The sequence below is a fragment of the Drosophila takahashii genome, chromosome 3L, assembly GCF_030179915.1.
Source record: "Drosophila takahashii strain IR98-3 E-12201 chromosome 3L, DtakHiC1v2, whole genome shotgun sequence".
In the NCBI taxonomy this organism is placed as follows: Eukaryota; Metazoa; Arthropoda; class Insecta; order Diptera; family Drosophilidae; genus Drosophila; species Drosophila takahashii.
This window is the reverse complement of record NC_091680.1, coordinates 23,775,785-23,795,878: the sequence shown is the minus strand read 5'-3', so window position 1 is coordinate 23,795,878 and position 20,094 is coordinate 23,775,785. Positions and strand designations below refer to the sequence as shown.

At 38.0% G+C, this 20,094-nt stretch overlaps 2 protein-coding genes across 2 annotated transcripts; one reads left to right on the top strand and one right to left on the bottom strand.

The window, feature by feature from the left end:
• Positions 1-575: 575 nt before the first annotated feature.
• LOC123002995 (pleckstrin homology-like domain family A member 1) lies at positions 576-1,010 on the bottom strand. The gene has a single exon (XM_044393957.1). It carries the CDS (start codon positions 1,008-1,010, stop codon positions 576-578), a length of 435 nt encoding a protein of 144 aa, XP_044249892.1.
• A 7,214-nt stretch (positions 1,011-8,224) lies between these two features.
• nan (transient receptor potential cation channel subfamily V member nanchung) lies at positions 8,225-11,539 on the top strand. The gene is made up of 8 exons (XM_017141974.3): positions 8,225-8,739; positions 8,831-9,057; positions 9,255-10,048; positions 10,148-10,374; positions 10,434-10,585; positions 10,660-10,768; positions 10,839-11,261; positions 11,320-11,539. Exons 1-8 carry the CDS (start codon positions 8,341-8,343, stop codon positions 11,491-11,493), a joined length of 2,505 nt encoding a protein of 834 aa, XP_016997463.2. The 5' UTR covers positions 8,225-8,340; the 3' UTR covers positions 11,494-11,539.
• Positions 11,540-20,094: the final 8,555 nt, after the last annotated feature.

Here is a 20,094-nt window from a genome sequence, read left to right as displayed (position 1 = left end):
TGTAGGAGTTGCTGCAATACATATCGCCATTCCAACAGGGAATTTAAAGCTTGCGACCCAGGTCGGCTTAACATTTTGAAACATTTCAAAATTGGCGCCAGTTGATTTGTTTGCTGAGAGTAAGACCATGCTACATGCATTGCGGATGAAGTCCGAAAACTTCGGACACACTAAAAGATTAATATTTTTCGACTAGTAAAACTCTTAGCCGAACTGAGTACTAGGCTTAAAGGCGTTCATCGGAATTCATCCGCTAAATATAGTATTTTTTTGGTATTTCCTTACCATTTCCTTAGCTCAACTGAGTACCGCGGTGAAAAAAGTCCCCGGCTAAAGGCTTTAGCTACCTATTTGCCTCTCGCTTACTCCTATGCTTAGCTAGCAGTTTTCGTCGTACTGAGTACTAGGCTTAATGGGCAACTTCCTCTTGGCTGCTGGCTTGAATCTTTCGCTTTATTTTCACAACCTGCGAATAAAGGAGATACTTGTATTAATAAATAAGCTAAATAAATACTTAAGTCGTCCCTGAAAGTAAACCCCTGCCCATTCCCATAATAAAAAAAAAACACAACACTTTAAATTTTTAATTTCTTTATTTCGCCACTAAGGGCATTATTGTTTTTTTCCAGCGCCTTGAGGATGGCCTCCTTTGCGATCTGCACGGCTTGATCTGGAATTTCCTCTGCTTCCTTGGCTTTGTTGGCTACTTCTGCAGCCGCGTCGTTGATAGCCTTTTTCTTGTTTGCCCATATAATAGAATGGGGCCGGGGCCGGCGATGTCTTCCTTGGTGTTGGTGATAGGGGTGGGGACGGGGATGAGGATGGGGATAATATGGATAGGGGGGATAATGGGGTTGGGGATATTGTTGGGGATAGGTATAGGGATAAGGATAAGGATAAGGATAGGGATTGGGATAAGGATTGGGATAGGGCTTGGGATGGGAAATGGGATAGGGATAGGGATTGCGTGCTCCAGGTGGGTAATATCTTTGGTTGTAGTTCGGATTCATCTTCTGCAATAAAAGGATTATTTGTACAATTATTATTAAAACAAAAATTAAAATTTTACTTACGAATTGCTCTTAACCGCGTGGCGTCCTTTCCAAAAAAGAGTGACCGAGTTGTCAAAAAAAAAAATGAAATAGCTTTAAAATACTAAACGAAATAAAAAAACAAGCAAAACAGCTTCGTTTGTAGCAGCCCTACATTTCCCTCGAAGTCGATAAATATTTCGTAAATCGCACTTAGGGCACGACATATACGGGGGTGTCACAGAAATCCATTCCAACCGAATTTCCCCCGAATAGCAAATCTCGGTGTCACAGACGTCATTTTTGACGGTTTCTAAATCCTCCGTATTTTGCCGGACGTTTTAATAAAATTACCCAACTTACAAATGTTTCCCAAAAATATAACTTTATTTAAGACAACTCTAATTAATTTTATGAACTACATGCATACTATGATTTTTATACCTATTTCGGGTTATATTTAAAAATATGCATTTTATAAAACCTCTCGAAAAAATTAGCTAAAAAAATCCGTCGGCAAACCGTCTACCTGACAGTGTTACCAATTACCGAGAACTTTAAAATACCAAATTTGTCCAAATTTCGGAGTTAGTTATCGAAATGTTTTTTTAACGAATTATTTATTCAAAGGTAATTAGTATTGTAGTTATAAATGAAACTTATTTCTGGTGAAAAATTTCATGGTAAAAGAAGTTGTAGTTATTGAGAAATTAATAAAAACAGACCGCCTTTGCAAAAAGTTGGCATTACTGTCGTGAAAAAATGTCCTATTTTTGCCAGGTAAAACGCTGGCTGTGAAGAAGAAGAAGACATGTAAGTAAAAAAGTGCAACATTTTTGTTTAATATTAATTGAAACTAATAAGCTTTGCTAATTTTCAGGGGTAAACATAGGTTCCCAGCGCAAGACACCATATTCTTCCTATTCATTCGCGATAATATCGACCAAAGGATTTACTCAGGGCGGCCGCATGTTTGTGAACGGACCTGGCCAATGAGTTAAATCTCCATGGTAGTCCATGTAAAACCGTTTGTAAGGATCTCCTCTGCGTCCTAGCCTCTAGCAGTTTATGCCTTCGCAAGTACTCTAGAGCAGACGGCATTTTGGTTCGCTTTTAAAATTCTTGCCAACCTAGAAATGTAGTTTTTCTTTTTGTAGTTTTGCAAGAAAAACATCAATTAAGTTTAAAACTTATTGGAAAATGGTCCAAATAAGTCTAATAAAATTCGATAATTATTGATATTTAGTGTATGCATCCAGCCCTGGTCGTTTTTCGGTAAATTTTCCGAAAAAAGGAAATCTCTCGAATTTCTGTGACACCAACGGTTTTGGTCGGTTGGTTTCTAAACCAACCGTCCCCAAATCCGTCGACGGTTTCTGTGACACCCCTGATAGACTTTAATAGACTTACGCTTTCGTATTATCCATTTGGTTTTCCCTTTACTTCACTTCACAAATAATTTAGTTTTTAAGTCTTTATATAGTTTTTTCCTTAGTTAAATTTGAATTTTAAATTGCTGGTAGCACTCATGTGTTTTCCAACTCTTTTTTCAGAAAAATTTGTTTTTGTGTTGGCAATGCCATTTCCAATGCCAATATAACACTTTTTGTCACAAAATGTGATATCAGAACTTTTGTATGCTGTGCGATCGTCACTTCTTTTTTACCTCGTCGCAATGAAGATAAAATGGTTTAACCCATTTTTTTGTGGCTTCAGGAGAAAGGATGTTAAGGACAATCCTGCCCCTTTCTCTAGTTCTTTCTCCACCAAGCGAAAGCACTTCCGAATTGAATTCTCCACTTCCTCCTTATTATGCGCGGCGACGAATGGGCATGCTAGTATTAGCATCTCAGCATCGATACCTGTATCCATTTCCACCTCTTCAGAATCACTTTGCTCCATATTCACTTCTTCAGAATCACTTTGCTCCATTTCACTTTCCATTTCGTAAGTTTTAAAACACAAACAAAATAATCAAATTGCAAACGAAGCTGTTGGCCAGATGACGATAACCGGTTTAGTAGAGCTGTAAAAACATCGATATTGGCTCCATCCATGTTTTCGGCTGGACCATCGATACTATCACGATACTATCGCTCGTAAGTAAACTACAACATTATAGCCTTCTCCCATAGTCCGTGTGAAACGTTCATTTTTTTTTCAAAAACTCAGATGTTGCTAGAGCATTTACAGAGCTTTGCAAAGTTCCAGCATTTCTTAGCACATTGATACCATGGCTCACAGTGTTTGAAAAAGCTTGAGTGGCCAATTTTACGTTCATTTTTTGAAAATTATTTGGTTCAATGTGTTTATCTGATAGTTTTGGTGCCAGTCGAGACACACCACCTGAGTCAATTCTATAAAACTCTTCAACTACCTGCCAAGAGGCGACACTTTTAGATGATTTCTCATCAAATTTAAGTGGGTCTGCAGGTAACTTCACATCTCTCTTCAAGAAGTTGTTTCTAACACTCTTGAACAAAATGAAAAATGAATTCTGGCCTAGGTGGAGTAATAAGTTCGTCCAACGATTTAAAGGCTACACATTTCATAGATCCTTGATCGCCTACTATAGCCGTAACATTAAGGCCAATATTTCGGCAACATTCTAAGGCTCTTTTAAGAATGTTCACCTCGTATAAATTAATTTACAAAGAAAACACCCAAAACATACTTCCAAGGTTTCACTTGGCCGCGGATCATAACCGCAAGCATTCCATCTGCTGGAGATGAATAGTGGCCATTATCAGAAAAAACGTCTCCCAAGTCTGTAAATCCAACTACGCGGTCAGACTTTGGGACATACTCCAGTGCTGATTTAATGCTCATTTCATCAAAAAGAATGCTACAATTTTTATCAAACTCGTTCATTTTTTGAACAAATCCTGCCAATATTTGAACATGTTCTCCTGTAAGGCCAGAAGTAAAGTCCTTTAATGGCAACCATCCCCTTAAAGAAGTCTCAGATGGCATATTGAATCCTAAATTTAGTCTTAAATTATTGTAAGCTCTAGGACTATTCATGTAAATTGTGCAATGAATTTCTTTATTTTTTGAGACATTGTTCTGGAATGTAATAACATTATTGTTTGTTACAGCACTATTTTTAATTTGGCTTTCACATAGATTAGAACATTCCAAAAATTTGCATTTTAATTTTTCCATTTCACGGTTGAAGTATATTTTAAGGCGAGAAACCTCATCACTTTGTTCTAAAAATGCAAGATTTTTCTTTTCCATTTCCGTAAGTTTGAAACGAAGGGAATTCATTTTGACCTGCAGCATTTTAGACCAACATCATTTCCAAAAATCATAATTTTGTCTTTGCAACGAGTCGTTTACGTTAGAAACTGCCAAATTTCTTTTTGAAAGCGCCTCATTTTGCATTTCTAAAAGGGAATTTAAAGTCTCTTGTTCATGGTTTTTTTCATTTAAAATTTCATTGATGCCATTCAATTTTTTATTTTCAAATTGCAATGAAAAATTTTTGGATCTCAATGTTTTTTTTTCCCCTTCTTAAGTTAATATTTTGCTTTTGCAATTTGGTAATATTTTTTGTTAATAACAAATTTTTCTTTTTCAAAAATAGGATTAATTTTTTTTTTTTAATTTTAGGATGTTTAGGAGAGCTCAATCCGCTACAATGGATTTTACTGAAGTACTTTTTGTCACTTTTTTTCATCTATAGTAGCCTGATATTTTTAATGTATTGTATGTGTACGGGTCTCAGTTCAACAAGGAAAATATCAGGCTACTATAGATGAAAAAAAGTGACAAAAAGTACTTCAGTAAAATCCATTGTAGCTAAAGAAGTAGAGGTCGCCCAACTTTGTGATTGGACACTCTTGAAGTTAAAGGTTCAAGGTACCACTTCCGCTAAATTGTGGCTCTGAACTACGAAAGGTTTTCTTACTATTAAACCGCAAAAAGTGCCTAAAAATCGAAAATTTGGAACTTTGACCACGGATTTCTCAAAACTTCGACGTGATGGAAAGTTTCCAAGTATGAGGTAGTAATCTACAGCTAAAATTCTTTTAGGTTTTGTAGCGAACAGCAATACGAACACGGGAGAGCAGCAATAGTGCTTTCCCTTTCTTACACGTTGCGCTGTTGTTGCTTGATGCAAAGTTGCTAAACTAAAATCGTTGTCTTTACTAGTAGGTCTTGCAAATACAAAAATTTTATTTAACCACTTCGTGAAGAATTGATGAAGCAATATGAGGATAATTTTTTTATTCGGAAACCGCGTGTATTCCGGCGTACAGATTTTTTTTAAATTTAAATTCTCTTAAAAAATACTTAATTTTAAAATTAAAAATTTTTTAAATTATTTTTCTGAAAGACATGAACATATCCCACAAAGTTGCATACCAAATATTGAAATAACTCAAACGAGTCTCAAGTGATGCATAACTGAAAAATCGGAGCTTAATTAGAAAATTATTTTTTTTAAACAAACGGTAAGAGTTAAAAAAAAAAAAAAAAAACCGATCCTTATATTTCAATCCTCTATCGAAAAAAAAAGTTTCGATTGATTCTGAGATTTGACCCAAATTGGCCTGTCACGTTTCACGTGGAATGAGCCTATAATAAATAATATAAATTCAACAATATTAATTAATTAACAATAAATTAATCTGAAAGAAAAACAAAAGCAAGCAAGGTGGGAAAAATTATAAAATAAGTAAAAACATTTTAATTATTAGTTATTATATAATTATAACTTGCCTAACAACGGGACGCCTCTTCTCCTAGACCAGTGGAGGGCCATCATCCCAATTATCTGTGGATAAAACGCTAGCCCTTCCTCCACCATAAGCATAAGGTCCACCAATATTCGGCCAGGTGGGTACATGGTGGCAGACACCTGGGTCTTCCACGACAGCCCCATAATTTCCAGGCCATGGTACAATTATAGAAGGTAGTCTCGTCGGCTGCCTAATCAACCTAATCGGCTTTTTGTCAGTGCAAGAATAACATCCTCTGTAGGACAAAATGATCTCATCTGAAATTATCAGGCCTGTTCCAGTTTTCACTCGGAAGTGAATTTGTTAACATTATCGGATTTCCCTTTAACAGAACTAAATTTCCCTTTCTTGCTAGGGACATTTTATAAAATTTCCCATTGGTCCCTGCGCAGTTTTAAAAGGCTCCCGACAGAATAGTATTAAAAATCAGTGTGGGAATCATAGTATTGCAAACTGCAAGAGCATACAGAGATGCCAAAGTCGAAAAACAAAGTCCCTATCAAATGTCCCCGTTCAAATTTCACATGAAAAAAACTTATTTCGTTAATTAGGAAAAATTATCTTTCTTATAAAAGAACCATTAACCTTATCGGATAAGTTTAGAATAAGTCCCAAGGAAATTCTAACTTATATCCATACCGTGACAACTCTAAGCCATTTTTACCAAATCCGAGCGGAATTTAGAACAAGGGCGGCGGATTTGCATTAATTGTCATAGCTAGAATTTACCGGGTTTTAAGGTGCAACCACAAAATAATTATTAATAAGTCATATATGCAAATAATTTCTATTCCGATGATGCAATTAGGAACATAAAACATCAAGGAATAGCATAAAAATATTATTGACTTATAAAGCTATCGCGAAGTATATTTAAAGAATACTGCCGAATTTAAATCCGCCTGTCATATGCTTGGCGGAAAGTTTCCGTGTGAATTTTTCGGAAGTTAACAGAGTAACAACAGAGGGAAATTCGATTCCGTGCAGTTCTTTCGGAAGTGAGTCTTGGAACAGGTCTGGGAAATTCGAATCCGTGTGAAACTTTCGGAAGTGAAAACTAGAACTGGGCCGTATATTGTTTATGCACTTTGTACCACCAGCTTGACCTAAAAATAAAACATACATATTTTAAAAATGAGAAGCTATAATAATTTTGACAAGACAAAGTTATAATACACTTCAAAATTACTCAATTCCAGTTGCCTTTTTAACTAGACCCTAACATGTATTTGTTCTACCAGTTAAATATTTTTAAGGTTTTTTTTGTCAGAAAGGTACTAGTCCGAGACAAGTTTTTTTTTACTAGTTTTGTATTAATCATTTTTTCGACTAGCACAAATTTTCTAGACCCTGTGTAGTCCAAATGCATTCAGACAAATTCCGGTTGCTTTATATTAGTTGTTTTTCAGACTAGTTCGCATTTATCCTGCAGGGACCCTTCAAAATTACTTACCCAAAAATGCATTCTTGATTAATAGCACTTTTGTTTGAACTCGAAAACAACTTATCACAGTTAGAACGCAATTGAAAAACGCGGAACAACGGCGCCTGCTTTTCAGAAATAGAATCCCCGGTCAGGGCTATCCCCCTAAATTTTGACGAGAAAGGGGGATTTTTAAGGGGAAGACATTTTTAGAGGGAAAGTTTAGGTTTTTTTCGGAAATTTTATTACCTAAATGTTTGGCAAAATCACTAAAATATTCAAAAATACAGGTACACAGATTTTCCCAATGGTACTCTGAGTTTTTCAATACTTTTCCGCTGCAATCAAAACGTAACGAAACAACGTGAAGTGCAATCAAAACGTAACGTAACCCCGCATGTTCGATGTGAAACCCAACTATCGATAGCACTATCGAACGTGTGATTCGTGAAAACTTGTGAATGGAATAGAGTTGTCGACATATAGCGGAGACACACACCACAAGTAGTGACTCTGTAGTTAAAGAAAGATTGGAGCTACCAGACCAGGAAGAATAAATGGCGCCTTAATTCAAAAAGTACCTTTGTTTTTGATCGTTAAATTTAAAAACTATTTCTTAGATTGCTACGGAATGACCATTCCATATCTTTAATCTTAACTTACTTTTTACAACCAAATGTGGAAGAAGCCACTAGAAAGTCAAGCCAATAAGACTGGGTGGTACCAGGTTTTTAATTTACTCAGAGTCATGGAGACGGAAACGCAGATCATGTTGGGGATTCGCAGCGAATACAATTTTATGCCATCCATCGGGGTAAATATAAAAATTAATTAGAAACTCCTCCTCCAAAATAAAACGAATAAACCAATGATGGGTCCAACTTGTTGCGCTGTGCAAGTGCAACAAGTACGATGTCTTGGCAACACCACGTAAACAGAGTAAAGGAGCTCAAGTTCAGCTGTTGCATTGGCAACGGGCGTGCGAGGGAATGTTTTGTCGATAGCCACGAATGGACAAGGACCACGCCATAACAAATAGGAAATTCCAAGAGCAGACAGTCCCTCCAGCAATGTCGCGCTACAAAAGCCTTTAAGAACTGCAAAAAACCCAGTGGGAAAGTGAGTTCGGGATCGGATAATGGGGAATACGGAGAGTAACGTGACCAGCGGGGTCAAGAAACAGGCCGGAGTTTCCACCCAGGCCCTTTACAAGTTCGTTAATCTCAAGGGCGGCGGACTTCTGGTCGACATGATGAAGAGGGCCTGCCAGACCAAGCAGTTTGCTGAGATAGATCACGCCATCAAGACCAAGGTGGAGCCGTTTCTGTACAACAAGGGGGCTGGACGCTACTTCCCCATCTCGAAGCTCGTCCTGCTGCGCAACGTGGATCGCCCCCGCTCACGGCAATTGCCCGAGATTCGAGCCCTCGAGAATCCTGACGATGACTTCAACATCCATGACTACTGCCCTGAGGTTTCGGAGGCCGAATATATCTCCAATCCGACCGCATATCGATTCGTCTGCTGGGATCTAAATGTAAGTGTAAGAATTTGGACTACAAAACATCTAACTTCCCACAAGAAATTAGGTATTACGTCCTACTAATATATCCCTTTACCATCTTCAGATGCGTGGCGCTGTGGGCGAGACCATCCTCCATTTGTGCCTGCTAAACGCCTCCTCCTTGCACGCTGATCTCGCCAAGAGGCTGCTCAAATTCTACCCGAAACTTATCCTGGACACCTACATGAGCGACGAGTACTACGGTGAGAGTGTCCTGCACATTGCCATTGTCAACGAAGACCCTGCCATGGTAAAATATCTTTTGGATGCCGATGCAGATGTCCAAGAACGGTAAGAAACGGCCTTATAGGTCAAAAAACTTCCTCATTGTGATACTTTTTATTTTTATTTATCAATATCTTTATTTTGTATTATTAAAAAAAACTAAAAATATTTAGAACCTCTAAAATATTCAGGTTTTTGAATTTTATTCTTTAATTTATAATCTTAAATATTACTATTACATTTTAAATTTGCCCAACACACAGCTGCTGTGGAGCCTTCATGTCGGCGGAGGATACCAAGTTTTCCCGAACGGATTCGCCGGACCACGAGTACGTGGCTCTTTGTCCCATGACCAACTACGATGGCTATGTTTACTGGGGTGAATACCCGCTGAGTTTTGCCGCTTGTTTGTCGCAGGAAGAGTGCTTTCGACTGGTCTTGGCCCGAGGAGCCGATCCCGACTTCCAGGACACCAACGGCAACACAGTTCTCCACATGCTGGTGATCTACGAAAAGATTGAAATGTTTGACGTGGGCTACGAGGTGGGAACGAATATCCACATAAAGAACGTTCAGAACCTCACGCCCCTCACTTTGGCCGCCAAGTTGGGAAGAGTTGAGATGTTCTTCCACGTGATGAGCATCGAACGGGAGATCTACTGGCAACTGGGCAGCATCACCTGTGCCGCCTATCCGCTTTTGATGATTGATACCATCAATGAGGAGACCGGCAATATTAACAAGGACTCTGTGCTGAATTTCGTGGTATTTGGGGATAAATTAGAGCACTTGGAACTGCTCGACGGCGTGGTGATCGATCTGCTAAAGACCAAGTGGGACACGTTCTGCAAGTCGCGGTTCTACAAGCAGTTCTATATGTTCGCCCTCTACTTCCTGATCTCGCTGTTCAGCTTTATACTGCGTCCAGGTCCGGACAACAAGGAGGAGGACGAAGATGGGGCCAATAGCACCACGGCTCAGAATGATCTGTATAGGCAAAACGGATCGGATTCGTACCACCGGCAGACCAAAAGGGGCTCGTTGACTACCGAATACAGTTGAGTATATCACAAAAATGCAATAATATTTTAGAATATTTTATAAGAATTAAAATAATATAGTATTTTGTAAACTAATAATAATTTATTTTTTTCAGAAACATTTTGGCTAAATTTTACCGAGTATTATGATCCTTCGGAGGTTGAGGTCCTGCCCGCTTGGTGGGAGAGCTATGCCCAGTGTCCTCTTATGAATCTCGAATCCGATTTGGCCAAGCTTCGAATTATTGCAGAGCTATTGAACTTTGTTGGGGCTATTCTATACCTTTTGGTTGCCTTGCGAGAGGCTCGTTTTCTGGGTCTGAAAATGTTTATTGAAAATCTGGTAGGTAATTTACTTAACTTTACTTTAAAATGTATTATTGCTACAAATAATTTCCCAAGATGACGGCTCCTTCGAGAGTAATGTTTTTGTTTTCGTGTGCTTTGATGATGACCATACCCTGGTTGAGGGTTTCCTGTCTCACCGAAATCGATGATCACGTCACCGTTGTGATAATGCTAACCACTGCTCCGTATTTTCTATTCTTTTGTCGGTATGTTAAATATTTACACTACAGTTGAAGACTTTATGATAATTTAATTAATCATTTTCTTATTCCTTTTCCAGTGGCTTTAAAACAGTGGGTCCTTTCGTAGTGATGATATACCGCATGGTTATGGGAGATCTGCTCCGATTCGTCTCCATCTATTTGGTGTTCGTTTTGGGTTTCTCCCAGGTATTTGTATATTTTTGTAACACATGTGGCTGCCGGTTTCTTACTGTACCTCGCATTTCTTTTTTTCCAGGCCTTTTACATTATTTTTCTGACCTTTGACAGTGGAACGCCGGCAGATGGCGAGGACGCGGAGTCCAATCCGATGCCGTCGCCAATGGAATCGATAGTGGCCATGTTCCTCATGTCGCTAACCAATTTCGGGGACTACTACGGAGCGATGGTGTCCACGCAGCACGAGTACGAGGCGAAGATCCTGTTCTTCCTGTTTATGGTGATCGTGAGTGTGCTGCTGGTGAACATGTTGATCGCCATGATGGGTAATACCTACCAGGTGATCGCCGAGATCCGCAACGAGTGGCAGCGCCAGTGGGCCCGGATCGTCCTTGTGGTTGAGCGAAGTGTCCCTCCCGCCGAGCGGTTGAAGAACTTTATGCAGTACAGTCAGTCGATGTCGGATGGCAGAAGGGCCTTGGTCCTGCGATTAAATATGACGGTAATATAACTAAAATAAAATTAGGAAATTAATTAACTAATTAATAATTAAATCCCAGGAGGAGGAAAAGGAGGAGATGAAGGAGGTGCAGGAGATGAAGCGCATTCATCAGCGGTTCTCCAAGAAGCGGCAAATGGAACGCGAAGCCCGCGCCCTTCGACGTCAACAGGAGTACGAGAAGTTCTTCGGCACCGCCCCCAAATCGGAAAGTTCCGACAACAACAACTTTTGAAGATCTATTTGCGAAAACCAGAGTCACTTAATTAGTTCAAGTTTTATTGGGCCTTGTTGAAATGTGTTCGTTTCGATCAATAAATTTAGTCTACATTGCGTTTCACAATTCAATTTTTAAGTTTTATTTAGGACTTATAAGGGTTGTCCAATTATAATTTATGTTTGTAATTAAATTTTAGTTTATTGGGATTTATTTCATAAAATCGAGTATTTAAATGTGTTTGCATAATTTATATTAAACATCCTGATAAAAGTATTTATTTAGAAAATATATTTAAAGAATTTTATTTATTTTAAATAACAAACTTAGAAAAAAATCAAAAAGTTTTTAAAGTATTAAACATTGAAACGGATCCTCTAAATACATTTTAGACACAGCCCTTGGCACATAAGCGATGACTTATTTAAGGGAGCAACGAAAAATGTGTGGCACAAGTGTCGAAGCATGCAAATGACAGGTCACCCAAACAAACAAATATCAAAATCAAATTCCCGCAGAATAACATTTAATAAAATCAATGTGTTTATAAAGTTCGCTCAAAAAAAAGGGAACGAAGAAAAATATTTAACAATAGCGGGCAACAATCATCCATTTTACGATGGGTCCTAGGTAAATTTGCATTTGCTGGCGGGGGAGTGGAACCATAACTCAACGACTGGCACTCTTTTCCAGCTCTCGTGTGCGTTGACAGTTTTAAATCAAAGAGCAAAGCACAAGTGCAAACAGAGTTAACAAAGGTCAAACCCTCAACCCTTGACGCTACAACCCTCACACTCGGCCCCCAATCGGCAAAATAAATTGCAAACTTTTCCTTCTTCTGCACTTTGATTTGCATAAATAATTTACTTTAAACAAACTCTCGAGTATCGGCAAAAGAAAGTAAAGAAATTTCCATCCAAGAAAAAGGCAGTCAAATGTAAGGGGAAAAGGATCCGGAGGAAAACCGATTTTCCTTTGATTTCTAGTGGCAGTTCACCTGGGAATGGACCATAATTCTTATTCGAATGCTTGTTAAACAATTTTCCCCTTCCCAATGCCAAATCCCTAAAGGATTCAACCTGAGTCGCGCATAATTCTTGTGTTTACTTTTTTTTTACATTTTTGTAAAAGAAAATGCACAGCGAAACAATTACGATAGTTAAGGCCAAATCACAGACGGCATTTAAAAGTCATTTGGCAAACGCCCCTCACCGAAATTGCGCTATAAACGATGTTGCTTAAGGATCATAAACGAGGCCGATTTTCCGGGAACACCTAGAAGGTGAAAAACTGTCCGTTCGCGTTTCCATTTCGTATTTTCCTTGTCCCATTACCTTGCAGCGCTTTTATTGTTATTGTTTTACAATGTTTGTGTGTACCGAGGGGCGTAATTAAACAGCTTTCTCAGCCTTTTTTACGACTGGAATTTTCACAAGTCGAGAGGGCGAACGAGATCCATATCTAGGGTCTGTACAACTTTATTACCCCATACTGGAAACAGTATCTAAATAAATAAATACATTTCTATGGTATTGTTAAAATAATTTACAATTTATGTTTAATTTGTTTTCGGCAGTAGAAATTATTTTAATTTTAACTAAATACATTTAAAGTCTTACAAAAATAAATTTTTGTATTTCATTAACACATTTACATTTTCATTATATAATGAATTATTTTTTGAAATACCTGTAAACACAATACTCTTTTAAATATTATAATTCATGTAAGCAACATGTATGTTAAAAACCTTTTTTATATCGCAACTGTTTGAGAAGAATGATTTTAATTCTTAACGCAGAAGGTCGTGGAAAATATTTACATTCAGCAATTAGGGAAAGTGGGCGTTGATTTGGCCCTGTGGGCGTGCCCACACTATTCACAGCTGCCAGCGGAGCTGAACCCAAAACATATGATTACGCAACGAACTCGACACCTAGAACTCAGAGCCAGACTCCGACTCAAAAGGTGTGTAATTACATGGCCAGGACACAATGGCAAAGCCAATCGCCAAAGCTGGGAACATACTTTCTGGCCACACTGTGACACATTCAGATGGTAATTGTTCGCCCAAAAGGGGGTGATGCTGCTTGTGGGGGCAGGACGAACGGCGAAGGGGGTTAAGCGAACCCCTTTTGTTGTGACCATCGGGGGTTGGACACCAAATCATTAACGCCACACCAAATGAAAACAATTTTTCCAGCGGGACGCGGTCTGAGAACTTTTGCACAGATCGAATTGGAGCGCTGAATCGGTTATGAGGCCTCGATCGCAGCGGGAACTAAATTGCTCTATTCAAACTCAATTAAAGTCAAGCTGCGGCCCCGAAAGAGAGCTCCGATTGTGAGTGATCCCTGCTCTTTAACACTTTCGGATGAAACGCGAACCCCGCTCCATCGTCCTTTGTTCGCGATCTCGAACAAAGACGGCTGCTAAACGCTTCCGGTGCTGGGAAAGAGCGGGGTCCCAGAGGATCCGACCTCATAAGATCTCAGAGCGATCCGACGATCCCACGCATTATCAGGCAACGCTCCCATTGATGTCAATCTCTGATATACCTCTCCACGAGGACAACAATGCAAGGTGTCAGCCCTTTGTATCCCGATCTGTATCTTTTCTTTTCGGCATTCAACCTTCATCTGTTTCTTTTGGTCTTTGAATTGCTGCTACAATTGCAATTACGTAATCGCTATCATGATGTGCAAATCGATAAACGGATGTTGCTCTCCTCCCCTAAGAAAGTCTTCCTCCCCCAATTGGTCTCCATCTTTATTGGCCCAGACGAGCCCCATAAAAGTCGTTGGCTTAATTCAAATGGCCGCCACTTGCCGCGAATCTTTTCTGTTTGCCAACTCATAAAGCGGAACTTTTATGGGCTCAAATAGATAGAAACGGGGTGGCTCGGATGTGCTTAGTCTTACAGGGCCATAAAGGAGTGGTAAACAAAACGCTAAAGGGACTTTTTAAGAAACCGGCATCCTCACAAATATTGTTTAGGTTTGGTTTAAGCAACCTATTAGTAACTTTTTCTAATGCATATAATTTTGAATAATAATTCTATTCAAATATAAAATGGTATCAAAAATTGATTTTTGTAACATAAAAACAGCATTTTTAATTAAAAATTATAATAATTAAAGCTTTGTTTTTGCCTAATACTTCCAATTTTAAATATTTTTAAAAGAATTTAAAATATACAAATTTGTTTAAATTGTAATATATTTACTTAAAATTACTTCGGCTTAACAGAACTTTCTAAAAATTGTATTATTTTAGTACCTTAACATATTTTTAATATACCTAAATAAACAAGGCTCCCAAACTCACCTTCAGTTTATTGATCGGAACCTTGTCTCCCACCTCACTATTTCAAAGTGGTTTGAATAATACGCCTCGATTTGATTGAAAACCACTTGAAAACCGAAGGGAAGCGAAAAAAAACAAATTCTAACAAATAAAAAACCGCAAAGTTTTAATTGAATTTCCTGAACAAAATAATGTTTTGCCACTTGAGTCTCGCGGGAGGACGCTAAGCAAACAATCAACAACAACAGCCACAAAAACGTTGACGGCGACGCCGCCAAGTCTGAATGACTGACTGACTGATTGACGGGGAGATTGAATGGTTCTGGGATGGATGGGGATGTGCCTTGGTCTAGATATGCATACACACTTGGAGCGCAAATTCAATTCGCCAAATCAAATCACTTGAGTGAAAATGTTGCATTCAGCCAAAGAAAATAAATAGGGAAGCACACAAATAAACAAGCGGAAAAGGGGCGGTGGTGCCAAAAGGTGTCTTTGAATTGCTTAAAGACCGCTTTGATCTCTGCCAGCATTAAACGCGCTCAATCAAACCCTTTGACTTTGGCGAAACCATTTGCCAAATGACTGAAATTAATTAAGCAAAGAAGCCACAGAAAATAAATCAAAGCGGAGCACTGGGGAATGCCAAAGGATAATTGAAATGGAGCCTTAAAAACGCAGCTTTAATTAAAGCCATTTGGAAAATAATGTTGACAGGATCCATTTGTATATATTATTTCAATATTTTCATTAACTGTATTTACTGTATTAAAATAATTTTTTAATCAAGTAAATCGTATTTTCTAACAGAATGCGTGATAAAAATGTGGTATTAATAATAAATTAATTAAACGAATAGGCCTTTATATCTTTAAAATCGTTTAAAAGTCAATAAATAATATTTTAAATTGTTTAAAGCGTTTCCAAAACAATTTGCACGTTTTTAATATTAGTATATTACAATACTATTTTTCAGTTACAATTTCTTTAAAAATTAAAAATTAATCTTATTTCTTTAATCTCTGAAATGTATTTTTTTTAACTGGCAAATTTGTAAAGTTATAAATCGGCTCTAAAGCCGAGGAGGCGTTAAACATCAATGCAGAAGATTGCAGGCTGTCAAAACGGTTCGAGTCGTTGTATCCTGGGGGGTTGGAAAACTGCTCCTGACAGCCGCCCGTCAGGTGGAGTGGACCTCATTTGGCAGCGGTTTTCTCAGAGACACGCCCATCCGCCCATTAAATCGTTGGTGTTTTGCCCTCGGGCCGCAAAACCGCAAGATTTGGACACAAATTTCGTGTTTTTCGGTAGCTAATCGATGGAAGGCTGTACATTGGATTGAGAAATCCGTTCCAACTGTGCTTGTTGGTCGTAAACACACACCGTGGGATTCGGCACGTCGGTCCGGAAGGAAACTCACCTCTCCTCCACTCCGTTCCAGAATCCTCTGCACTCCACTCCGTCCGCCTGTTCCGAATCTCGGAACCCACTTCAAACGAAAGTCGCATCGAGTGGGCACTTTGACGGCGACGATTTGCTCGGAGAGGAGCGACAACAAAAATTAGGCCCACACTGGGAAAAAATGTTGCTGAAATCAATCTCAATCTCAAAAAAAATCAAATTTTTAAAAAAATCAGTAACAAATTTTTACTTTAAAGCTTTTAGGAGGTTTCAAAATGTTAAAGACTTGTGTTATACACTAAAATCTTATGATAGCTTGGAAAGAGAATTGAAACAAATTAAATTTTTTTTCGAAATTATTTATTTTATCATAACTTTTTAAAATATATTTGCTTATATTTTTCTGTACTGCTGTATTATTTTACATCATACGCAGTGTATCAAAGTACTTCAAATGCAACCCCACTCCCCTCGAAGTCAACCCCTAAATTCGCAAGGAGAAAAATATGCAAAAAGAATAGAAATGAAATGAAATATGAAAACGAACCATAAAGAAATTTGACTCAAGGATCGCGGCGGTTTCTTAAGTGGCTCGTTTCGATTACAAACGAATAAAAAAAGGCCTTAAGACGAGATCCCAGGCCAAGTCGTAAGTTAACCCCACCGGACCGGCACTCGAACTTCGTTTAAGAAATTAACATCGTTTAGTCCAAGTGGCTGGTTGGAGGAATCGGCGAGGAAGGGTTAAGAACAATGAGGGCGGAGGAAGTGGTGGGGGAGATGTGTTAAGGTTTCTCGGTTAATCTGTTATGACATCTAGGACCTGGAAATGTAATGAACTCTAATCGAGCAAGGATTATGAGTGGCCATCGAAGACCTACGCTCTGACAGCTCCGACAATTGGATTTGCATTGCATTTTCCCACATTCATCCAGGGCTGAATAAGTCGATGCCGGCTTACACATGTTTTTCACAGCAATTATCCTTTTAGCAAACACCGCAAGTTGCTTGGAAAAAAAGTGTGAATTGATTGTTTTTCCTGGGATGATATTGCGAAATATTACCAATGACTTGGGACAATGCAAACGACAATAACTGACCCCGGAAATAGTATTCTATACAAAACGATAAACAACTGGATTGTTTTCCTCGAGTTCCCTCGAAACGGGGAAAAACAATGCGTGCATAAAACGGATACAAAAGTTGTAGGAATTGTGCAACATCCATGACAGTAGAGGAACCGGTCTTGAATCAGGTGAAGCCGAAACGGAAGTCGCCAGCACATGTGGGCGTCCTTTTATCGCTATAGAGTTATCCCTCAGAGTATCCTTAGAAGAATGGCTCGTTTTGTTTCCCTAATGATCTGAGCTTGGGATGAGCCGAGTGGCAGAATTCCTGAGACAATTTGGCCATTTCTTGTCGCAAAATCACGCCCGGACCTGGAAATGGAACCCGGATACGATGGGAAATGTAAAAATATAATACAATTGGATTTCTTTGTTTTTTACATTTACAGGTAAATGGGACTTGTGAATATATAATAAGATAATTTTTTCAACTATCTTTTAAATTTCGAATAATTTGCTTGCTGTTTTTGTTAAAGATATGGAAGATCCAATACTTTTTATAACAGGAACTTTATGAAGAAAATCATCCAAACTGATTTTGAACAATCAAAAACTTAAATTGTGTAGTTTTTTATGGAACACCCTTTTAACTATAAACAGTCTTTTCACCAAAACATTTTTATTTCATTTCGTTTAATTTTCATTTTCCCTTGCAGTAAATGCCATCCCCAAAGAATCCCTTTCCATCCACATCAAACGATAAATGCGCCATAATTTTTCATTTTTCCATCCCAAAATGAAACGAAGAAGAGCACCAGAAATGCAAAAGGAGGGGAATTTCGTGAGCATGCCAAAAATGCTCTTAACTGGAATGACATGTGAAAAGCGCCGAAATCTGTGAGGCAATCAAATGGACACGTACACCAAGAACCAGCGGAAATCAAAGGAAAAATCTAGTGGGTGGAAAATGGAAATGCAAAATGAACAAAAGTCGAAATAAAAACGTGAGAAAATCCATCCAAAACGATTCCTTTTCCATCAGCCGATGCCAGGTGCGAGGCGAACAGAATTATATAACTCTAAATAAGGGAAAAAAGCATATATAACTTGCAAAAATGATATATGCATATATGCCGTATCAATAATTGAACAATTCAATCAACCCAACAATGGTGGGAATGTAACCTCATTTGGCTTTTATGTTCGTTTCATTTTTGTCATTATCATTGAATCCATTCTGGACATTGTTAAGTCTCACATTTGCACGATTGTTCCTGAATTTAATTAAAAAAAGAATGAATGAAAAAAATTATATTTGCGGAATACAAAAAAAAAAAAGAAACCAGCTCCCCAAATGACAATTGAATGAAAACAACAACAATCAACAATCGAAAGCAACAACAATGCAGGAGCATACAATGAAACGCGAGTCTTTCTCTTTCTCTACAGAGAATTGGAGAATTCAGAATGGGTTAAGCGGTGAGGGTGATTTCTGGCGACAGGATTATAGTTAATATTGTAATCGAATAATAGTAATCACGGCACAACTTGACTCATCTCTCACCTGTCATTGAACGATAAAATTAAAAATGAATTCAATAAACTTTCAACAGAGGTCTACTGCATTGCTACTGATATGTTCATTGGCATCTGTCGCGCACGAAATATAAGTTTATAAGATTTATGAATTAAGAATATAAAAGATCCTTTGCAAGAATATACATCTTTATTGTGATGTGATTTTGAGCAAAAATACATGTTATGTTAGAAAACCGTTGAAACTTTGTTTGAAATGTTGAGATCTCGAATGTTTAATTAACTTGTCTAACTTAACGGAATGTATAATTAATTTTAGGGGAATCCTAAATTTTAAAATGTATTTTAATTTAGTTTTCTTACAGTTCCGATTAGATTCTGAGCTAGGATATAATTTAAGATACCATATAATAAAGAATTCACCAGAAATTAGATCGTAAATTTAGCATTTAATTACACCGCATATGAGTGGGGCGATTTATATAAAGCAAGATCCCTTATATTTTCCCGTATTCATCTCACTCTCTGTGCTATTATCACTCACTTAGTGTCCTCGTCTGCTAAGTGAAATGCTGAATACTTAGAAAGAAAAATGTTGCCCGGACAAAACTTTTTCCATTACACAACGTACAACAGTTTTTTCCTTTCATTATTATTTGAGATTCGTTGTTGTTGCCGTTGTCCTTTCTTCCTATTTTTTTTTGGGGAAAGCAGACACAAAGGAAACGTTGAGAACGCTGAAAGCTTTTTATGCTCTTACGCTATGGGCCAGGTATAAGAGCTTTGTAAATGCAATTGGAAATTGCACTAAGCTTTGGTGCGTGGGTGTGTGTGTGTGTGCGTGTGAGTGGAGGAGAAAGGAAAGGGAATGAGAAAGTTAACGGCGGTACACAGGGGAGAAGAAGGGAATAAGCAGGGGTAACTTTTGGGGTTTCGGGGTTATGGAGTTTCTGATTTTAAAAGATAAATTAGACTATCTTGTCCTCGATTCAGAATGGAAATTTCTAACTAATTTGTATTTAATTTTCACAGTAAAATCCTGTGAAAGAGAGATCTAAGAATAGGGCTGAATTATAAAAAAAATAAAAACAAGATTTCTACTATTCAAAAGAGTTAAGTATTCTAAGTAAAGTTAATTTACTGATATTCTGCAGTGTTATTTGAGAAAAGGTAGCTGTAAGTGCTTTTTTGATATAAAATATTTATTTACTCGATTTATGAGCCCATTTAGTCAAGAATGATGATAGGTGTCAATTGCGAAGAGAAGTTCTGAGTAGATTTTACTCCTGATGTGCATTAAAAAGCGCTC